This window comes from Heterodontus francisci, chromosome 6 (assembly GCF_036365525.1).
Source record: "Heterodontus francisci isolate sHetFra1 chromosome 6, sHetFra1.hap1, whole genome shotgun sequence".
Lineage (NCBI taxonomy): Eukaryota > Metazoa > Chordata > Chondrichthyes > Heterodontiformes > Heterodontidae > Heterodontus > Heterodontus francisci.
In genome coordinates, this window is record NC_090376.1 from 116,130,379 (window position 1) to 116,152,596 (window position 22,218).

The 22,218-nt window shown below is 46.2% G+C and overlaps 1 protein-coding gene across 1 annotated transcript in view; it reads right to left on the reverse strand.

Moving 5' to 3' along the window:
- bcl9 (BCL9 transcription coactivator) overlaps nucleotides 1–22,218 on the reverse strand; it is a 310,905-nt gene that overhangs the window by 169,584 nt on the left and 119,103 nt on the right. Inside the window, exon 5 of the mRNA XM_068032915.1 lies at nucleotides 17,252–17,450. Coding sequence (XP_067889016.1) covers nucleotides 17,252–17,450 — 199 coding nt within the window. The remainder of the gene's footprint in view (nucleotides 1–17,251; nucleotides 17,451–22,218) is intronic.

Genomic DNA, 22,218 nt, shown 5'->3' on the forward strand with positions numbered 1-22,218 from the left:
AACAGTTTTTCTTGTGTTTTTGTGTGTGCTTGAATATTAACTTTTCTGCAACTGAAGCTAGCAGTTCTCCAAGCGAGGGTGAATTAACTTGGGATAAGTTAAAAGCACTGTCTGTGGAGGAGTTAAAAAAATGGCTGTGCAGCGTGGCAAGGCTAGGAAGTCTGAACTCCTAAGTCTAGTGGCCAACCATTTTTCCTTTGAATCTGAAGAAGCAGAAACAGGGTTAGAAGCAGACTCCGACAGGGTATTGTCAGCAAAGATACAATTGGAACAGCGGAAACTTGGATTTGAGGAGAGGGAGAGAGAAAGAATATTCCAGAAGGAATGCGAAGAGAGAGAGAGTTGAAGCAGCTTGAGTTAACTCGGGGCCGACAGAGTAACCCCAGTGAAAGCATGGCCAACATGGAGGAGCATAATTCAGGGCTGGGTACAAAATTGTTAAAACTAGTTCAACTAATTCCAAAATTCAATGATGAGGATGTAGAAGAATTGTTTGTGTCCTTTGAGAAACTGGCAAGGCAGCTAAAATGGCCAACTGAGACCTGGCCTGTTTTACTACAAACCAAGATAACTGGAAAAGCCCATGAGGTTTATTCCCAGTTGCCAGATGAGAGTTCATCAAATTATGAACTGACCAAAAATGCTATCCTCGGGGCATTTGAATTAGCACCCGAAGCCTATCACCAAAAGTTTAGAACCCTCGAGAAGCAAGCTAATCAAACTTATCTGGAGTTTGAAAGAAGTAAGCAGCTGGCTTTTGACCAGTGACCGTGGGGTCTTAAAGTGCAGCTCAGCTATGAGAATCTCTGAGAAGTAATTCTGTTACTCAGACCATAAAGACCCATGTCGAGGAGCTGCGGGTCCAGAGAGTTTGGCAAGCGGCCCTCCTAGCCGATGTGTTTATAAGGCGTTTTCCCAGGGGAGAACCTTTCCTACTCACACCCACAAATCCGAAAGGGACAAAGGGTGGAAAGGTGATAGGAGCCCAGGCAGTCCTGGGAGAGGAAGGAAAGCAAGAGACACAGGGTACCCTACTCCAGCCAAAAGGAAGGTGTTGTGAGCAAAAGTGAGACCCGGATACCTGTGTGCTTCCATTGCAATAAAGCAGGGCATTTAAGAGCTGACTGATGGAAACTAAAGGGAAAACCTGTAGGGCTAATCAGGGAACACCCACTCAGTGAGGTAGAGAACCTGATGGAAAGCATAGCAGAACAAGCTGTGGCTTTAACTGCCATAAGAGTGAGACCCAGGAAGTCTACCGCGGCAAGTTCAGGGAAGTTTAATAGGGTTCCTGAGGGTTATCAGGGTTTTGTGTCAGAAGGGAGAGTAACCCCATACCCTTTAATTGGGGCAAGCAAGACCAGAGTGATTCTCAGGGACACTGGGGCTACTAGATCCCTTTTACTGGGAAAAAGCCTGACCTTTCCCTCAGAAATGCAATGAACACCAAAACGGTGGTGAATGGTATTGGAGGGCAGTGTATGCCTGTACCTGTACACCGGGTACACCTGGAGTGCGACCTAGTTTGGGGACCGGTGACCGTAGAGATTGTCCCTAGTTTGCCTGAGGACAGGGTTGACCTGCTCCTAGGTAATGATCTGGCGAGGGTGAATGTGGTAGCCCCCTGTAGTGAAAGAAAGACCGCAGGAGGTCAGAGACACAGGAGACAGTCCTCTGCAGTTCCCCTGATTGTGTAGTGGATCAGGCCATGACAAAACCAGCTCCCACAGAGGAGACTGAATTAGCACAGCAGGCAGGTGTCCAGGTCTCTCTGTCCAAGACTTTCTTTGGAAAGTTCGGAGACCCAGGGAATAAACTAGATGGATTTTCCCTACGTGAGGCTCAGTGAGCCGACCCAGTATTGCGAGAACTAGCACAGGCTGCCCAGTCTGAAAGTGAAGCAGAAGGAGTCCCCGGTTGCTACTATTTAAAGAATGGGGTACTGATGAGGAACAGGAGTGGGCAGTTAGTGGTGCTGCAGAGGTACTGGAGAGAAATATTAAGAAGGGCCCAGGAGACTACAGAGGCTGTACATGAAAGTATACAAAAGACTAAAGCCCACATACGACAGCAGTTTAACTGACCAAAACTCCACAAAGATGTGGTGGAGTACTGCAGGAGTTGCCACATGTGCCAGGTTGAGGGGAAACCCCAAACTACAGTGAAACCTGAACCCCTAAGTGTTAAGAGGACCCTCCAGCAGAGGGCTGGTGAACTGTAAGGGACCCCCGCCAGGAACAAAAAGGGACAGGCAGGCACAAGGCAGGCAAAAGGTTAGACAGAGAAGGGGAAAAAGTGACCAAGAGGACAGGTTAAAGGACGTCCGGGAGGAATCCCAGATGAAAACCCCTACTGTCCAGTCAGCCAACCCTGAAAAATGTGAGAAGCTTGACCACACATCCTCCTATGTAAATGCAGGCACGGGAAGCACCCCACCTGAGTTGCTAACAGCATTTACAGGAAACTGCAGAGACAAGGAAAGATCTCTAGGGGGCAGAGAAACCATCACGGTGATGCCTCACCTAGTCGAAGGGCTACAGGGAGTGCAGTAGAGTCTGCACAAATACCTACAGGCAGTAGCGTCCTCTGGGACAAAGGGGAGATTAGCAAAGAATCCTCCCCCACAGTCAGAAAAAAAGCGAACCGCCCATCCTCTGAAGTCAAAAGCCTTTGCATAACTCAGCAAAGCACTGAAAGAGAGCTCAGAATAGACCCGCCCACTAATGACTCTATTTTAAAAAAAATTACCTTAGCAAGAACAAAGAACCTAAGCAGCCATGGAAATGGGCAACCGGAAGAGAAACTTCCTCCCAAAAAATGATCACATGTTTATTGGGATGCCAAAAGGGGGCAATGAAAGCAGCACTGGCACCAGGAGAAGACAGGCTGTAATAAGTTTTAGGATTTATGAATGAATGTTTTTCCCTCGACCCTTTTAAGGAAATGTGCTTTTCTCAAATCACATTTCATTCCGCTGGGTGTGGTGGTGTCATGCTAGGCCCCCACCTGCCAAGAAGGAGGCACATTAATTTTGTCATGAACATGGTTTCTTTGCCTTATAATTGGAAAGCGGTGAACAAGGATTCACCAAGGGGGAGCTAAAAACACGGTGTGTTTAAAATTAAACCCTGTTACAGTAAGACCAGGTGAAGCCTGAAAGGGAACCCTAGACCTTTTTCTCATCTGGTCATAATAAAGGGTCATAGACCTGAAACCTTGGCCGGAATTTTTCCATAGGTGGATGGAAGCCGTCCACTGACTGAAAAGTCGGTAGCGAACCGCCTCCGCCTGTCCTGGGGATCCAATCCACATTTTGTAGTCTCCAGCCCTTTAATTGGTCTGAGACGGGACTTCCACCTCATTGAGGCAGGAAGTCCTGCTGAATGGGGCTGCCAGCCAATCAGCGGTCCGGCAGCTCTCTGTCCCAATAGTGCCACCGGGGCCACTACTAGGACTGCAACCCAGCTTCAAGAAGGAAGATGTCGGGGAGCTCAGGAATGAAGGTATGTTTTTGGGCCCTCGCCGGGGGTGATCAGTCGGGCCCCGGCGAAGCAAAACTGTTGATTGGGGGGACAGGGGGCGTGTTGGGTGTTGGGGGTGGCTGGGGCAACAGGGGCGACTCTCTGTCAGGCACAGACACCAAGAGAAGACAAGCTATAATTTTTTTTCTGATCATGAGCCCCCCTGCCCCACCAGGCCGTCAGGAAGCCACCTGCTTTTGTCAGGCAGCTTCTCTCGGGCCTGGGCTGCCCAACAAGCCATAGGTAAAATCCCTAACCTTAACCCGAACCCTTAAGTGGCTGTTTAGTGACCACTTAAGAGCTTTGATTGGCCAGGAGCAGGCGGGCCATTTTCCGCCGCCCCCACCCCGCGTAAAGTGGTGGCTGAGGCAGGATCGGGTTAGGAAAGGGCCCCCCGAGCCTCCCGCTCCATTTTACGCCCACAACCACCACCTTCCCACTCTTTGGAGGGGGCGTATAATTGCGGCCATTAAAAATGTTTATTTCCACACAGACGCTGCCAGACCTGCTGAGTATTTTCCGGCACTTCCTGTTCCTATTTCAACAGGGTTGGCTATTGAATGAAGAGGAGTATACACATAAGGCATGGCTCATAACTCCAGTTTGGAAACTGGCCAACAATGACAGCTATGCAGCAACAATGAGCATCATGAAGCAATTGGCATACTCGAGCAACATTTCTGACACCAGGAATGTTCTGGAGGAACGATGCAGTACATGACTAAGCAAGAATCAGCTTTGTGTTAGTCTGTTACACGCCCTACAACTTTGCCATCATGAGCAATCAGCCCTTACTAACACGATTGCAGCAACATGTACAGGAAGGAGGTGGATGGGGAGAATCATAGAATCAAACAGGACAAAAGGAAGCCATTCGGTCGCTCATGCCTGAACTGACTCTTTGAAAGAGCCATCTAATTAGTCCCACTACTCTGCTCTTTCATAGTTCTCCAAAGTTTTGCTTTTCAAGCATTTATCCAATTCCTTTTTGCAAGATAATATTAAATCAACTTCCACCATCTTTCAGGCACTGCATTTCAGATAATGATAACTTGCTGATTAAAGAAGTTTTTTGCACCTCTCCCCTCTCTCTGTGTCTTATGATTTTTTTGATTCATTCATGGGATGTGGGCGTCAGTGGCTAGGACAGCAATCATTGCCCATCCCTAACTGCCCTTGAGAAGGTGGTGGTGAGCCACCTTGTTGAACTGCTGCAGTCCATGTGGGGGTAGGTACACCCACAGCGCTGTTTGGAAGGGAGTTCCAGGATTTTGATCCAGTGACAGTGAAGGACCGGCGATATAGTTCCAAGTTAGGATGGTGTGTGGCTTGGAGGGAACTTGCAGGTGGTGGTGTTCCCATGTATCTGCTGCCTATGTTCTTCTAGATGGTCGAGGTCGCGGGTTTGGAAAGGGCTGTTGAAGGGGTCTTGGTGCGTTGCTGCAGTGCATCTTGTAGATGGTACACACTGCTGCCACTGTGCGTCGGTGCTGGAGGAAGTGAATATTTGTGGATGGGGTGCCAATCAAGAGGGCTGCTTTGTCCTGTATGGTGTTGAGCTTCCTGGGTGTTGTTGGAGCTGCACCCATCCAGGCAAGTGGAGAGTATTCCATTTAACTCCTGACTTGTGCCTTATAGATGGTGGACAGGCATTGGGGAGTCAGGAGGTGAGTTACTCGCTGCAGGAATTCTAGCCTCTGACCTGCTCTTGTAGCCATGGTATTTATATTGTTATGACCGAGGCAGGAGTAATGCACTGTCAAAATGTTCCATGACAATATGGTTACTCCAGTTCAGTTTCTGGTCAGTGGTAACCCCCCAGGATGTTGATAGTGGGGGATTCAGCGATGGTAATGCCATTGAATGTCATGGAGAGATGGTTAGATTCTCTCTTGTTTGAGATGGTCATTGCCTGGCACTTGTGTGGTGCAAATGTTACTTGCCACTTATCAGCCCAAGTCTGGATATTGTCCAGGTCTTGCTGCATTTCTACACGGACTGCTTCAGTATCTGAGGAGTCGCGAATGATGCGGAACATTCTGCAATCATCAGCGAACATTGCCACTTTGGACCTTATGATTGAAGGAAGGTCATTGATGAAGCAGCTGATGATGTTTGGGCCTAGGACACTACTCAGAGGAACTTCTGCAGTGATGTTCTGGAGCTGAGACGATTGACCTCCAACAATCACAACCATCTTCCTTGCGCTAGGTATGACTCCCAACAGCAGAGAGTTTTCCCCCTGATTCCCATTGACCTCAGTTTTGCTAGGGCTCCTTGATGCCATACCTCGATCAAATGCTGCCTTGATGTCAAGGGCAGTCACTCTCACCTCACCTCTTGAGTTCAGCTCTTTTGTCCATGTTTGAACCAAGGTTGTAATGAGGTCAGGAGTTGAGTGACCCTGGCGGAACCCAAACTGAGCATCACTGAGCAGGTTATTGCCAAGCAAGAGCTGCTTGATAGCACAGTTGACGACACCTTCCATCACTTTACTGATGATCAAGAGTAGACTGATAGGGTAGTAATTGGCCAGGTTGGATTTGTCCTGTTTTTTGTGTACATGATATACCTGGGCAATTTTCCACATTGCGGTGTAGATGCCAGTGTTGTAGTTGTACTGGAACAGCTTGGCTAGGGGCGCGGCAAGTTCTGGAGCACAAGTCTTCAGTACCATTGCCGGAATGTTGTCAAGGCCCATAGCCTTTGCAATATCCAATGCCTTCTGTCATTTCTTGATATCAAGTAGAGTGAATTGAATTGGCTGAAGACTGTCATCTGTGATGCTGGGGACTTCAGGAGGGGGCCAAGATGGATCCTCCGCTTAGCACTTCTGGCTGAAGATTGTTGTAAATGCTTCAGCCTTATCTTTTGCACTGATGTGCTGGGCTCCCCATCATTGAAGATGCGGAAATTTTTGGAGCCACCTCCAGTTGATAGTTGATTAATTGTCCAGCACCATTCACAACTGGATATGGCAGGACTGCAAAGCTTAGCTCTGATCGGTTGGTTGTGGGATCACTTAGCTCTGTCTATTGCATGCTGCTTACGCTGTTTGGCATGCAAATAGTCCTGGCTTGTTGCTTCACCAGGTTGACAACTTATTTTGAGGTATGCCTGGTGCCACTCCTGGCATGCCCTCCTGCACTCTTCATTGAACCAGGGTTGATCCCCTGGCTCCACAAGGACTATGTGGTGGTCACTCCTACCAATACTGTCCCTCTTGTTGGTTCCCTCACCACCTGCTGTAGACCCAGTCTAGCAGCTATGTCCTTTAGGACTTGGCCAGCTCAGTCAGTAGTGGTGCTACCGAGCCACTCTTACTGATGGACATTGAAGTTCCCCACTCAGAGTACATTCTGCACCCTTGCCACCCGCAGTGCTTCCTCCAAGTGGTGTTCAACATGGAGGAGTACTGATTCATTAACTGAGGGGGGGGGGGGGTGCAGTAGGTGGTAATCAGCAAGGTTTCCTTGCCCATATTTGACCTGATGCCATGAGGCTTCATGGGGTTCGGAGTTGATGTTGAGGACTCCCAGGGCAACTCCCTCCCAACTGTATACCACTGTGCCGCCATCTCTGCTGGGTCTGTCCTGCCGGGGGTACAGGACATACCCAGGGACGGTGATGGCGGTGTGTGGGATATTGTAAGTTATGATTCGGTGAGTGTGACTATGTCGGGCTGTTGCTTGATTAGTCCCTGGGACAGCTCTCCCAACTTTGGCACAAGACCCCAGATGTTGATAAGGACTTTGCAGGATTGAGAGGGCTGGGTTGGCCGTTGTCAGTTCCGGTGCCTAGGTTGATGCCAGGCGATCCATCTGGTTTCGTTCCTTATTGACTTTGTAGTAGTTTGATAAAACTGAGTGGCTTGCTAGGCCATTTCAGAGGGCATTTAAGAGTAATCCACAATGCTGTGGGTCTGAAGGCCAGACCAGGTAAGGACAGCAGATTTCCATCCCTAAAGGACATTAGTGAACCAGATGGGTTTTTATGACAATCGACATGGACTAGATTTTATTTTAAATTCCAGATTTTTTATTAATTAAGTTCAAATTCCACCTGATGCCATGGTGGGATTCAGAGCAATACCCTGGGTCTCCGGGTTACTAGTCCAGTGACAATACCACTAAGCCACTGATCCTCCTGTCAGTGGTGATAGTTTTTCCTTATTTACTCTATCAAAAGCCCTCATAATTTTGAAGCCTCTATCAAATCTCCCCTTAGCATTCTCTGACCTAAAGAGAACCATTCCAGCTTCTCTAGACTCCCCATCTCACTGAAATCCCTCAACCTTAGTACGACTCTAGTAATTCTCCTTTGCATCCCCTCTAAGTCCTTGACATCTTTCCTAAAGATTTTTTTTAAATTTGTTCCTGGAATATGGATGTTGCTGGCAAGGCCTGCATTTATTGCCCTTACCTAATTGCCATTGAGAAGGTGGTGGTGAGCTGACATGTTGAATCTCCGCAGTCCATGTGGTGAAGGTACACCCAGAGAGTTGTTAGGTAAGGAGTTGCAGAATTTTGACCCAGCGACAGTGAAGGAACAGCGATAGGTTTCCAAGTCAGGATGGTGCGTGACTTTGAGGGGATCGTGCAGGTGATGATGTTCCTATGTGCCTGCTGCCCTAGTCCTTCCAGGTGGTACAGTTCATAGGTTTGGAAAGTGCTATTGAAGAAGCCCTAGCGCGTTGCTATAGTGCAACTTGTATATAGTACACATTGCTCCCACTGTGTGCCAGTGGTGGAGTGAAGGAATGCTTGAGGTGGTGTATGGGGTGGCAATCAAGCGGGCAACTTTGACCTGGATGGCGTTGAGCTTCTTGAGTGTTGTTGAAGTTGCACTCATAGACTCATAGAGTTATAGAGTTATGCAGCACAGAAACAGGCACTTTGGCCCATCATGTCTGTGCCGGCCATCAAGCACCTAACTATTCTAATCCCGTTTGCCAGCACTTGGTCCGTAGCCTTGTATGCTATGACATTTCTAGTGCTCATCTAAATACTTCTTAAATGTTGTGAGGGTGCCTGCCTCTACCAAATCTTCAGGCAGTGCGTTCCAGATTCCAACCACCCTCTGGGTGAAAAATCTTTTCCTCAAATCCTCCCTAAACCTCCTGCCCCTTACCTTAAATCTATGCCCCCTGGTTATTGACCCCTCCGCTAAGGGAAAAAGTTTCTTACTATCTAACCTATCAATGCCCCTCATAATTTTGTACACCTCAATCATGTCCCCCCTGAGCCTTCTCTGCTCCAAGGAAAACAACCCTAGCCTTTTCAGTCCTTCATCATAGCTGAAATGCTCCAGCCCAGGCAACATCCTGGTGAATCTCCTCTGCACTCTCTCCAGTGCAATCACATCCTTCCTATAGTGTGATGCCCAGAGCTGTACACAGTACTCCAGCTGTGGCCTAACTAGTATTTTATACAGCTCCATCATAACCTCCCTGCTCTTATACTCTATGCTAAAGGCAAGTATCCCATATGCCTTCCTTATTAACCTGTGTAGCTGCCTTCAGTGATCTATGGACAAGTACACCAAGGTCCCTCTGACCCTCTGTACTTCCTAGGGTCCTACCATCCATCGTATATTCCCTTGCCTTGTTAGTTTTCCCAATATGCATCACCTCACACTTCTCAGGATTAAATTCCATTTTCCACTGCTCCGCCCATCTTACCAAACCATTTATATCGTCCTGTAATCTAAGGCTTTCCTCCTCACTATTTACGACACCACCAATTTTCGTGCCATCTGCGAACTTACTTATCATACATCCTATATTTACCTCTAAATCATTAATCATACAAACAGCAAGAGTCCCAGCACCGATCCCTGTGGTACACCACTGGTCACAGGCTTCCACTCACAAAAACAACCCTCGACCATACCCCACTGTTTGCTGCCACTAAGCCAATTTTGGATCCAATTTTCCAAATTGCCCTGGATCCTATGGGCTCTTACCTTTTTAACCAATCTCCCATGCGGGACCTTATCACAAGCCTTACTGAAGTCCATGTAGACTACATCAACTGCTTTACCCTCATCTACACATCTAGTCACCTCCTCAAAAAATTCAATCAAGTTAGTTATACACGATCTCCCCCTGACATAGCCGTGCTGACTATTCCTGATTAATTCCTGCCTCTCCAAGTGGAGATTAATCCTATTCCTCAGAATTTTTTCCAATAGTTTCCCAACCACTGCTGTTAGACTCACCGGCCTGTAATTACCTGGTCTGTCCCTGCTACCCTTCTTGAATAATGGTACCTCATGTATCACACTCCTGCTTTGGTGGACTCGTTTTGGGGAATCAGGAGGTGAGTTGGTCAGCACAGAATGTCCAGCCTCTCACCTGCTCTTGTAGGCACAGTATTTATGTGACTGGCCCAGTTAAGTTTCTGGTTAATGGTGACTCCCAGAATCTTGATGATGGGGGATTCAGTGATGGCAATGCTGTTCATAGTCAAGGGGTGGTAGTCAGACTTTCTGTTGTTTGAAATGATCATTACCTGGCACTTGTTTGGCAAGGATGTTACTTGCCACTTATCAGCTCAATGTTGTCCAGGTCTTGTTGCATGTGAGCATGGACCGCTTCAGTATCTAAGAGTTGTGAATGGAACTAAACAGTCTGCTAGCTTTTCAATCATCGGTCTACTCTAATTTCATTTCATCGTCCTATCGCTGTATCATTTTATATTCATCGTTTTCAAATAATTCTCTCTTTGAAATGATGTTACAGTCCGGACACTACATTGAAAATCTGTTCTGTGGGATTGCTGTTGGTAACAGGTACTGTGGGGTATAAATCTATCTTGGGTGATAGTGGAAAACAGCCCGTTTTACTCCACTCAATTTTCTTTTCCATGTAATTAAATGGTAAAGAAAATCAGGCGGAGTCCACCGCGCCTTTCCCCCCTCCCCGCCACCCCACCATCACCCTGATTCTCTATCGCCTGTTTTACACCATCACCCAAGGTAAGTTTACACCTCTGTAAATCTGGAGTGCTGCTTGCATCATTGGAGGTCCCTAATTTGTGTGGCCCAGTAAATGAAACATTAGTATGTGTTGAAAGCTGCAGGCACAGTATGCATCTCAGGCCTCCTTGTTGGATAAAACGGGATGCTTGCCATGGCATTACCAGCCCTATAGTACACCAGATTACCAAAAGAGCAAAAGTACAGTTAATCTTTTCAAAACTTTACTTGCCCCCATATATTTGTGTCAGGGAGAAAAGCCCCAACTTGCAATGTATAATGTACTCACTTGTAAAATTGGTATGGTAACACAGCACAGTAGAAACATTGGGAAATCAGCAGGCTATTCTCCCCCAGCGCAATATTTTAAATTGATAATTGGAGCTTCATATGTTCATGAACTTAGCACCTAATGGCTAACAGTGTTGATCTAACCAGTGAAATAAACAGAATATTCAATTATAGACAGTAAGGCCTGGATTTTGCGATGGGCATCAGGACCCCAATATCAGGACCAAAGCAGGGTCCTGAGCCCGCATTTGCCAGCTGTGAGACTGGCTCCAATCTTTCAGGAGGCAGCCTTCTAATTGGCCGTCTCCACAATCATCATCCCTCGATGATGCAGGCCCAATTGGAGAGCCAGCAGCTCAGGAGCCTGGTCAGTCCTACCAGGAGAGGTGTGCGCTGCACAGGCAGATGCAGCACCAGGAAGCACCCTCACTCGGCTGCACAGCAGTGCAAAAATGAGCAAATTCTAGACCAGCAGATCCATAGGGATGGAGGGAATCAGTCCACTGGATCAGGTTTGGCTGCAATTGTGGCTTTTCATGATTGTGGACCCATCAACGGGGCATGGAGCCTCTGGCTCCGATGAAGCCCCAGACTGCTGCAGGGAGGCTCTGGCTCCAAATTGCCACCAAGGCCACTAATCACCCCTAATTGGAGCCTTAACTAGTATAAGGGTGGCCTGCCCCGGGAAAATTTCTCAGCAGTGGGAATGAGTTAGGGAGTTGTCCCGTTACGGCTCCCCCATATTTTCCTGGCACCCCCACCCCCAAGCCTGCCATCAGGGAAAGTTCAGCTATAACAGGTCCTTGAAGTAACAAGGATACACTACTTCTTGGGAAGTAGTTGCAATAGTGGGTTTGAAACTACGAATCGCTGTAAAAAAGAAACCCAGAAGCTTCAAAATAAATCAAACTGTACTATTTTGGATGAAATCTTAAACCACACACATTTTATTTAGTTTTTTATTACACTTTCAATGGGTCAGAACAATGAAGAGTGCAGGAGGGCATGCCAGGGAGCAGCACCAGGCATACCTCAAAATGTGTCAACCTGGTGAAGCGACAACACAGGACTGTGTGTCTGCCATACAGCATACACAGCATACAACAGACAAAGCTAAACAATCCCACAACCATCGGACCAGATCTATGCTCTGCAGTCCTGTCACATCCAGCCAGGAATGGTGGTGGACAATTAAACAACTAACAGGAGGAGGAGGCTCCACAAATATGCCCATCCTCAGTGATGGGGGAGCCCAGCACATCAGTGCAAAAAATGACAAGTATGAAGCATTTGCAACCATCTTCATCCAGAAATGCTGAATGGATGATCCATCTGGGCCTCCTCCTGAAATCCCCAGCATCACAATGCCAGTTTTCAGCCAATTTGACTCACTCCACATGATATCAAGAAACAGCTAAAGGCACTGGATACTGCAAAGGCTATGGACCCTGACAACGATCTTGGCAATAGAGAAGACCTCTGTTCCAGAAGTGGCCATGCCCCTAGCCAAGCTGTTCCAGTAGACTTACAGAAGTGGCATCTACCTGACAATGTGGAAAATTGCCCAGGTATGTCTGTACACAAAAAGCAGGCTAAATCCAACCCAGCCAATTACTGCCCAGCAGTCTACTCTCGGTCATCAGCAAACTACTCAGCAAACTATCAAACTACTCAGCAATAACCTGCTCACTGACACTCAGTTTGGGTTCCGACAGAGCCACTCAGCTCCTGACCTCATGACAAAATTGGTCCAAACATGAACAAAAGAGCTGAACTCAAGAGGTGAGGTGAGAGTGATGGCCCTTGACATCAACGCAGCATTTGACCAAGTGTAGCATCAAACAGCCCTAGCAGAAATGAAGTCAAAGGGAATCTCCACTGGTTGGAGTGATACGTAGCACAGTGGAAGATGGTTGTGGTTGTTGGAGGTCAATCATCTCAGTCCCAGGACATCATTGCTGAAGTTCCTCAGGGTAGTGTCCTAGACCTTACCATCTTCAGCTGCTTCATCAATGATCTTCCCTCCATAATAAGGTCAGAAGTGGGGATGTTTGCTGATGATTGCACAATGTTCAGCACCATTCAGCTATACAACCATACGAATTAGGAGCAGAAGTAGGCCATTCATTAAGTTTTTGTGAGTGGAAGCCTGTGACCAGTGGTGTACCACAGGCATTGGTGCTAGGACCCTTGCTGTTTGTAGTGTACATTAACGATTTAGACGTGAATATAGGAGGTATGATCAGTAAGTTCTCAGATGACACGAAAATTGGTGGTGTCATAAATAGTGAGGAGGAAAGCCTTAGATTACAGGACAATATAGATGGGCCGGTAAGATGGGCGGAGCAGTGGCAAATGGAATTTAATCCTGAGAAGTGTGAGGTGATGCATTTTGGGAGGACGAAGAAGGCAAAGGAATATACAATGGATGGTAGGACCCTAGGAAATACAGAAGGTCAGAGGGACCTTGGTGTACTTGTCCATAGATCACTGAAGGCAGCAGCACAGGGAGGTAAGGTGGTTAGGAAGGCATATGGGATACTTGCCTTTATTAGCCGAGGCACAGAATATAAGAGCAGGGAGATTATGATGGAGCTGTATAAAACACTAGTTAGGCCACAGCAGGAGTACTGTGTACAGTTCTGGTCACCACACTGTAGGAAGGATGTGATTGCACTGGAGAGGGTGCAGTGGAGATTCACCAGGATGTTGCCTGGGCTGGAGCATTTCAGCTATGAAGAGAGACTGAAAAGGCTAAGGTTGTTTTCCTTAGAGCAGAGAAGACATGATTGAGGTATACAAGACTATGAGGGGCATTGATAGGTTAGATAGGAAGAAACCTTTCCCCTTAGTGGAGGGGTCAATAACCAGGGGGCATAGATTTAAGGTATGGGGCAGGAGGTTTAGAGGGGATTTGAGGAAGTATTTTTTTCACCCAGAGGGTGGTTGGAATCTGGAACGCACTGCCTGAAGAGGTGGTAGAGGCAGGGACCCTCACAACATTTAAGAAGTATTTAGATGAGCACTTGAAACGCCATAGCATACAAGGCTACGGGCCAAGTGCTGGAAAATGGGAGTAGAATAGTTAAGTGCTTGATGGCCGGCACAGACACGATGGGCCGAAGGGCCATCTATGACTCTATGACTCTATTTAGTCCGTTGAGCCTGCTTCGCCATTTAATAAGATCTTGGCTGATCTGTTTCTGCCTCGACTTCTATACTCCAATCTACCCCTGATAATCTTTGATTTCCTCGCCTAACAGGAATCTATCTATCTCTGCCTTAAAAATATTTAGTGACCCTGCCTACACCACCTTCTGAAGCAGAGTATTCCAAAGTCACACAACCCTCTGTGAGAAAAGATTTCTCCCTCTCAATCCTGAAAGGACGGCCCCTAGTTTTCAAACAGTGCCCCCTAGTTCTGGACTCACCCACAAGTGGAAGCATCCCCTCCACATTCACCCCCTTAAGACTGTTCAGGATTTTATATACTTCAATCAAGTATCCTCTCACTCTTCTAAATTCCAGTGAAAACAAGCCCAGTCTGTCCAACCTTTCCTCATAAGACAACCCACTCAATCCAACTTTCAATCTAGTAATAAAAACAAGAAATGCTGGAGATACTCAGCAGGTCTGGCAGCATCTGTGGAAAGAGAAGCAGAGTTAATGTTTCGGGTCAGTGACCCTTCTTTGGAACTGACAAATATTAGAAATGTCAAAGGTTATAAGCAAGTGAGGCAGGGGTGGGGCAAGAGATAACAAAGGAGAAGGTGTGGATTGGACAAGGCCACATAGCTGACCAAAAGGTCATGGAGCAAAGGCAAACAATATGTTAATGGTGTGTTGAAAGACAAAGTACAGATAGGGTGTTAACAGACTGAAGATTGAACAGCAGCAAGTACAAACATGAAAAAAAACAGTGGGTACGCAAACTGAACAAACTAAGATGAAATGAAATAAACATACAAAAAAAAAGTTGTAAAAAATGTAAAAAAGAAAAAATAACTGAAAATAAAAGTAAAATGGGGGGGCCCGTCATGCTCTGAAATTATTGAACTCAATGTTCAGTCCGGCAGGCTGTAGTGTGCCTAATCGGTAAATGAGATGCTGTTCCTCGAGCTTGTGTGAATGTTCACTGGAACACTGCAGCAAGCCCAGGATAGAGATGTGAGCATGAGAGCAGGGGGGAGTATTGAAATGGCAAACATCCAGAAGCTCAGAGTCCTGCTTGCGGACTGAGCGGAAGTGTTCCGCAAAGCGGTCACCCAGTCTGCGTTTGGTCTCCCCAATGTAGAGGAGACCACATTGTGAGCAGGGAATACAGTATACTACATTGAAAGAAGTACAAGTAAATCACTGCTTCACCTGAAAGGAGTGTTTGGGGCCTGGGATAGTGAGAAGGTAAATGGGCAGGTATTACACCTCCTGCGATTGCAGGGGAAGGTGCCATTGGAAGGGGACGAGGTGGTGGGGGTAATGGAGGAGTGGACCAGGGTGTCGCGGAGGGAACGATCCCTTCGGAATGCTGACAGGCCTTGTCCAATCTACACCTTCTCCTTTGTTATCTCTTGCCCCACCCCCACCTCACTTGCTTATAACCTTTGACATTTCTAATATTTGTCAGTTCCGAAGAAGGGTCACTGACCCGAAACGTTAACTCTGCTTCTCTTTCCACAGATGCTGCCAGACCTGCTGAGTATCTCCAGCATTTCTTGTTTTTATTTCAGATTTCCAGCATCCACAGTATTTTGCTTTTTATTTCAATCTAGTAAACCTCCTCTGAATCGTCTCCAACGCATTCACATTCTTCCTTAAATAAGGAGACCAAAACTGCTTACAGTATTCGAGATATGGTCTCACCAATGCCCTGTATAACTGAAGCATAATATCCTTACTTATATTTTCAATTCCTCCCATAATAAAGGATAGCCTTCTTTATTACTTGCTGTACATGAATACTAACCTTTTGTGACTCATGCACGAGAACACCTAGATCCCTCTACACCTCGGAATTCTGCAGTCAATTCCCATTTAAGAAATATTCTGTTTTTCTATTCTTCCTGCCAAAGTGAACAACTTCTCATTCTCCCACATTATACTCCATCTGTCAGATTTTTGCCCACTCACTCAACCAATCTATATCGGTCTGCAACTTCCTTATGTCCTCTTCACAATATACTTTCCGACTTATCTTTGTGTCATCTGCCAATTTAGCTACCATGCCATCGCTCCCCTCATCTAATTCATTGATATAAATTGTAAAAAGTTGAGGCCCCAGCACAGACCCCTGCGGTACTCCACTCGTCACATCCTGCCAATCAGAAAAGGACCCATTTATGAATACTCTCTGTTTTGTGCCAGACAGCCAATCTTCTATCCATGCTAATATGTTACCCCCTACACCATGAGCACCTACTTTGCACAATAACTTTTTATGTGGCACCTTGTCAAATGTCTTCTGGAAATCCAAGTACAGTACGTCAATGGGCCCCCCTTTATCCACAGTGCATGTTATTCCTTCAAAGAACTCTAATAAATTGGTTAAACATGATTTCCCTTTCAAAAAAGTGAGGTGGAGATCTAACATCATCAATCTCTGCTCACTTTTCTGATTAGGCCTGCCAGAGTTATATCAAGTGGACCTGTTAGGAAAATCCAAAACAAAGCATTACAGATTATCAATGGAAAAGAGCAACCTGTTCACCTGGGAGGCAGATTTAAAACATATAAGTAGGAAAACTCTTCACCAGGTGTCTAATGTTGACTATAATGGAACAAATTACAAACAGTAAAAGGTATTAACATGTACAAAGAACAAAGAACAGTACAGCACAGGAACAGGCCATTCAGCCCTCCAAGCCTGCGCCGATCTTGATGCCTGCCTAAACTAAAACCTTCTGCACTTCCGGGGACCGTATCCCTCTATTCCCATCCTATTCATGTATTTGTCAAGATGCCTCTTAAACGTCATTATCGTACCTACTTCCACCATCTCCCCCGGCAGCAAGTTCCAGGCACTCACCACCCTCTGTGTAAAGAACTTGCCTCGCACATCCCCTCTAAACTTTGCCCCTCTCACCTTAAACCTATGTCCCCTAGTAACTGACTCTTTCACCCTGGGTTAAAGCTTCTGACTATCCACTCTGTCCATGTCGCTCATAACTTTGTAAACCTCTATCATTTCGCCCCTCCACCTCCGTCGTTTCAGTGAAAACAATCCAAGTTATCCAACCTCTCCTCATAGCTAATGCCCTCCAGATGAGGCAACATCCTGATAAACCTCTTCTGTACCCTCGCCAAAGCCTCCACGTCCTTCTGGTAGTGTGGCGACCAGAATTGCACCAGAATGTAAATTTAGCATCCTATAGTAACATGCAACAACCAATTTGTTACCTAAAATGCATCTAGCAATAAACAACCAAACATGGCTATATGTGTAAATTATTGGTTAACTAACTTACTTGTTGGCCATATCTGTAGAGAAGACATATATAACTTTAGTAGGGTTCTTGTGGGTGGTGCTAGATTCCGGCATCAGATTTTGGCCTCCAACAGAATTGTGGGAAGGAGTGGAAGACCTACTGGCACCTGGATTGAAAGAAGGGACGGAGTGTGTTGCCAGTTGTTCCTGGGACTTGACACTGTCAGTGGAGTTACAGTCTATAACACAATACACACAATCAAAAAAGGGAAAAACTCAAAGAAACATGTAAAAATCACATTTTCTACTGGGCCTTCAAATTTCCTTGTCTTTGATGCAATCTCTTACTCTTAGCATCCTTGCATACCAGTTAGGACACCCATATCAGTAAACGTTTCTTTGAATTTGAAAAGTTTTCAAGACTATGCAGGTTGACACGACTGCAATGGACAGGCCAGGCCAATATACTAGCCTGGCACTCAGGCATGGTTATCTGTTCAGGTTATCAAATAAGATCATTTGTTACCTCATTATTTACTGGGAAGAATAACATGGTGGACATCACATCAACAATAACAACTTATATTTATATAGTATCTTTAACATAATAAAATGTCCCATGACACTTCACAGGAGCATTATATGTCACCGAGCCACATAAGGAGATATCAGGTCAGATGACCAAAAGCCTGGTCAAAGAGGTAGGTTTTAAGGAGTGTCGTAAAGGAGGAAAGCGAGATAAAGAGGTAGAGCGCTGTCGGGAGGGAATTTAAGAGCTTAGGAACGAGGCAACTGAAGGTGTGGAGCGATGGTGGAGCGATTAAAATCGGGGATGCTCAAGAGGCCAGAATTAGATGAGCGCAGATATCTCAGAGGATTGTGGGGCTGGAGGAGATTACAGAGATAGGGAGGGTGAGGCCATGGAGGGATTTGAAAACAAGGATGAGAATTTGAAAATCAAACATTGCTTGACTGAAAAGTAGTGTAGGTCAGTGAGCACAGGGGTGATAGGGGAATGAGTTAAGACATGGGTAGCAAAGTTTTGGGGGACCTCAAGATTACAGAGGTAGAATGTGGGAAACCAGCCAGGAGTGCATTGGAATAGTCAAGTCTAGAGGTAACAAAGGAATTAATGAGGCATTCAGCAGCAGATGAGCTGAGACAGGGGTGAAGTTATAGAAGAAATAGGAGGTCTTGATGTCGGCACAAAAATGTGGTCAGAAGCTCATCTCGGGATCAAATATGACACCAAGGTTGCAAACAGCCTGGTTTAGTCTCAGACTATTGCCAGACAGAGGGATGGCAGCAAGGGAATGGAGTTTGGAGCAGGGACCAAAAACAATGGCTTCAGTCTTCCGAATATTTAATTGGAGGAATTTCTGCTCATCCAGTACTGGAAGTCAAATAGGCAGTCTGAGAACTTAGCACAAATAGAGGAGTTGAGAGAGCTGGTGCTGAGGCAGAGCTGGGTGCCATCAGTGTACATGTGAAAACTAAGGCGGTGCTTTCGGATGATGTTGCCGAGCAGCAGTATGTAGATGAGAAATAGGAGGGGGTAGATCCTTTGGGGACACCAGAAGTAACATCAGAAAAAGAGATAATAAAAGATAAAGACATTGATGATAGAAAGGGTTGGTGCTAGAGGACTGGAGAATTGGAAACGTTACACCCTTGCTCAAAAAAGAGTGCAAAGATAAGTCCAGCAACTACAGGTCAGTCATTTTAACTTCAGTGATGGGGAAACTTCTAGAAAGAATAATTCAGGACAAAATTAACAGTCATATGGACAAATGCAGGTTAATTAAAGAAAGCAAGCGTGGATTTCTTAAAGGAAAATCATTTTTAATTAACTTGCTGGAGTTTTTTGAAGAGGTAACAGAGAGGGTTGATGAGGGCAATGAAGTTGATGTGGAGCACCTGGATTTTCAAAAAGTGTTTGATACAGTATCACACAACAGACTTGTGAGCAAAGTAAGAGTTCATGGAATAAAAGGACGGTAGCAACTTGGATATGGAATTGGCTGAGTGACAGGAAACAAAGAGGACTGGTTAACGGTTGCTTTTTGGGCTGGAGGAAGGTTTGCAGTGGAGTTTCCCACGTTCTTGATCCTTGCACAAGTGGGAACTGTTTCTCCCTATCAGTCCCTATATGTTACATAGAAACATAGAAAATAGGAGCAGGAGTAGGCCATTCGGCCTTTTGAGCCTGCTCCGCCATTCATTATGATCATGGCTGATCATCCAACTCAGTAACCCGTTCCGGCTTTTGCCCCATACCCTTTGATCCCTTTAGACCCCAAGAGCTATATCTACCTCCTTCTCGAAAACATACAATGTTTTGGCCTCAACTGCTTTCTGTGGTAGCGAATTCCACAGGCTCACCACTCTCTGGGTGAAGAAATTTCTCCTCATCTCAGTCCTGAAAAGTTTACCCCGTATCCTTAGACTATGACCCCTGGTTCTGGACTCCCCCACCATCGGGAACATCCTTCCTGTATCTACCCTGTCAAGGCCTGTGAGAATTTTATAGGTTTCTATGAGATCCCCCCTCACTCTTCTGAACTCCAGTGAATATAATCCCAACCGACTCAATCTCTCCTCATATGTCAGATCCGCCATCCCAGGAAACATTCTGGTAAACCTTCGCTGCACTCCCACTGTAGCAAGAACATCCTTCCTCAGATAAGGAGACCAAAACAGCACACAATATTCCAGGTGTGGCCTCACCAAGGCCCTGTATAATTGCAGCAAGACATCCTTGCTCCTGTACTCGAATCCTCTCACTATGAAGGCCAACATGCCATTTGCCATTTTTACTGCCTGTTGTTTACCTTCAGCGACTGGTGTACGAGAACACCCAGGTCTCATTGCATATTCCCCTCTCTCAGTTTATAGCCATTCAGATAATAGTCTGCCTTCCTGTTTTTGCTACCAAAGTGGATAACCTCACATTTATCCACACTATACTGCATCTGCCATGCACTAGCCCACTTACTCAACTTGTCCAAATCACCCTGAAGCCTCTCTGCATCCTCCTCACAACTCACCCTCCCACCCAGTTTTGTGTCATCTGCAAACTTGGAAATATTACATTTAGTTTCCTCATCTAAATCATTAATATATATTGTGAATAGCTGGGGTCCTGGCACCGATCCTGCGGTACTGGAGGGGGTGCAGAGGCGATTCACCAGGATGGTGCCTGGGATGACATTTAAGCTAGGAAGAGAGGTTGGATAGGCTTGGGTTGTTTTCGCTGGAGCAGAGAAGACTGAGGGGTGACCTGATCGAGGTGTACAAGATTATGAGGGGCATGGACAGGGTGGATAGGGAGCAGCTGTTCCCCTTAGTTGAAGGGTCAGTTACTATGGGACACATGTTTAAGGTGACGGGCAGGAGGTTTAAGGGGGATTTGAGGAAGAACTTTTTTACCCAGAGGATGGTGACAGTCTGGAATGCACTGCCTGGGAGGGTGGTAGAGGCGGGTTACCTCACATCCTTTAAAAAGTACCTGGATGAGCACTTGGCATGTCATAACATTCAAGACTGTGGGCCAAGTGCTGGCAAATGGGATTAGGTAGACAGGTCAGCTGTCTTTAATGCATCGGTGCAGAGTCGATGGGCCGAAGGGCCTCTTCTGCGCTGTATTATTCTGTGATTCTGTGATACCCCACTAGTCACTGTCTGCCATTCGGAAAAAGACCCATTTATACCCACCCTTTGTTTCATGTCTGCCAACCAATTTTCTATCCATCGCAATACACTACCCCCAATACCATGCGCTTTAATTTGACACACTAATCTCTTCTGCGGGACTTTGTCGAAAGCCTTCTGAAAGTCCAAATAAACCACATCCACTGGCTCCCCCTCATCAACTCTACTTGTCACATCCTCGAAGAATTCTAGTAGGTTTGACAAGCATGATTTTCCTTTCGTAAATCCATGCTGACTCTGCCCGATTCTACCACTGTTCTCCAACTGCTCTGCTATAAAATCTTTGATAATGGACTTTAGAATTTTCCCCACTACCGAGGTCAGGCTGACTGGTCTATAATTCCCTGCTTTCTCTCTATCTCCCTTTTTAAATATATGTTGGGACCCTTGCTTTTCCTGAAAAATATTAATGACCTACACCTTGGTGTACAGGGCACAATTTCAAAGTTTGCGGATAATATGAAACATGGATGCACTGTGAACTGTAAGGAAGATAGTGTAGAACTTCAAAAGTACATAGATGAGTTGGTAAGGCAGATGAACGTAGAGCTTGGATTAGTACTTGGAAATATGATGTTGTTGCTATTACAGAAACATGGTTGAGGGAAGGGCAGGATTGGCAGCTAAATGTTCCAGGCTTTAGAAGCTTCAGGCGGGATAGAGGGGGATGTAAAAGGGGTGGGGGAGTTGCATTACTGGTTAAGGAGAATATCACAGCTGTACTGCGGGAGGACATCTCAGAGAGGTCATGCAGCGAGGCAATATGGGTGGAGCTCAGGAATAGGAAGGGTGCAGTCACGATGTTGGGGGTTTACTACAGGCCTCCCAACAGCCAGCGGGAGGTCGAGGAGCAGATATGTAGACAGATTTTGGAAAGATGTAAAGGTAACAGGGTTGTAGTGGTGGGTGATTTTAACTTCCCCTATATTGACTGGGACTCACTTAGTGCTAGGGGCTTGGGATGGGGCAAAATTTGTTAGGAGCATCCAGGAGGGCTTCTTGAAACAATATGTAGATAGTCCAACTAGGGATGGGGCCGTACTGGCCGTCCTCGGGTGAAGGTGCTAAATTGGGGGAAGGCTAATTATAACAATATTAGGCAGGAACTGAAGAATTTAGATTGGGGGCGGCTGTTTGAGGGTAAATCAACATCTGACATGTGGGAGTCTTTCAAAAGTCAGCTGATTAGAATCCAGGACCAGCATGTTCCTGTGAGGAAGAAAGACAAGTTTGGCAAGTTTCGGGAAGCTTGGATAACACGGGATACTGTGAGCCTAGTCAAAAAGAAAAAGGAAG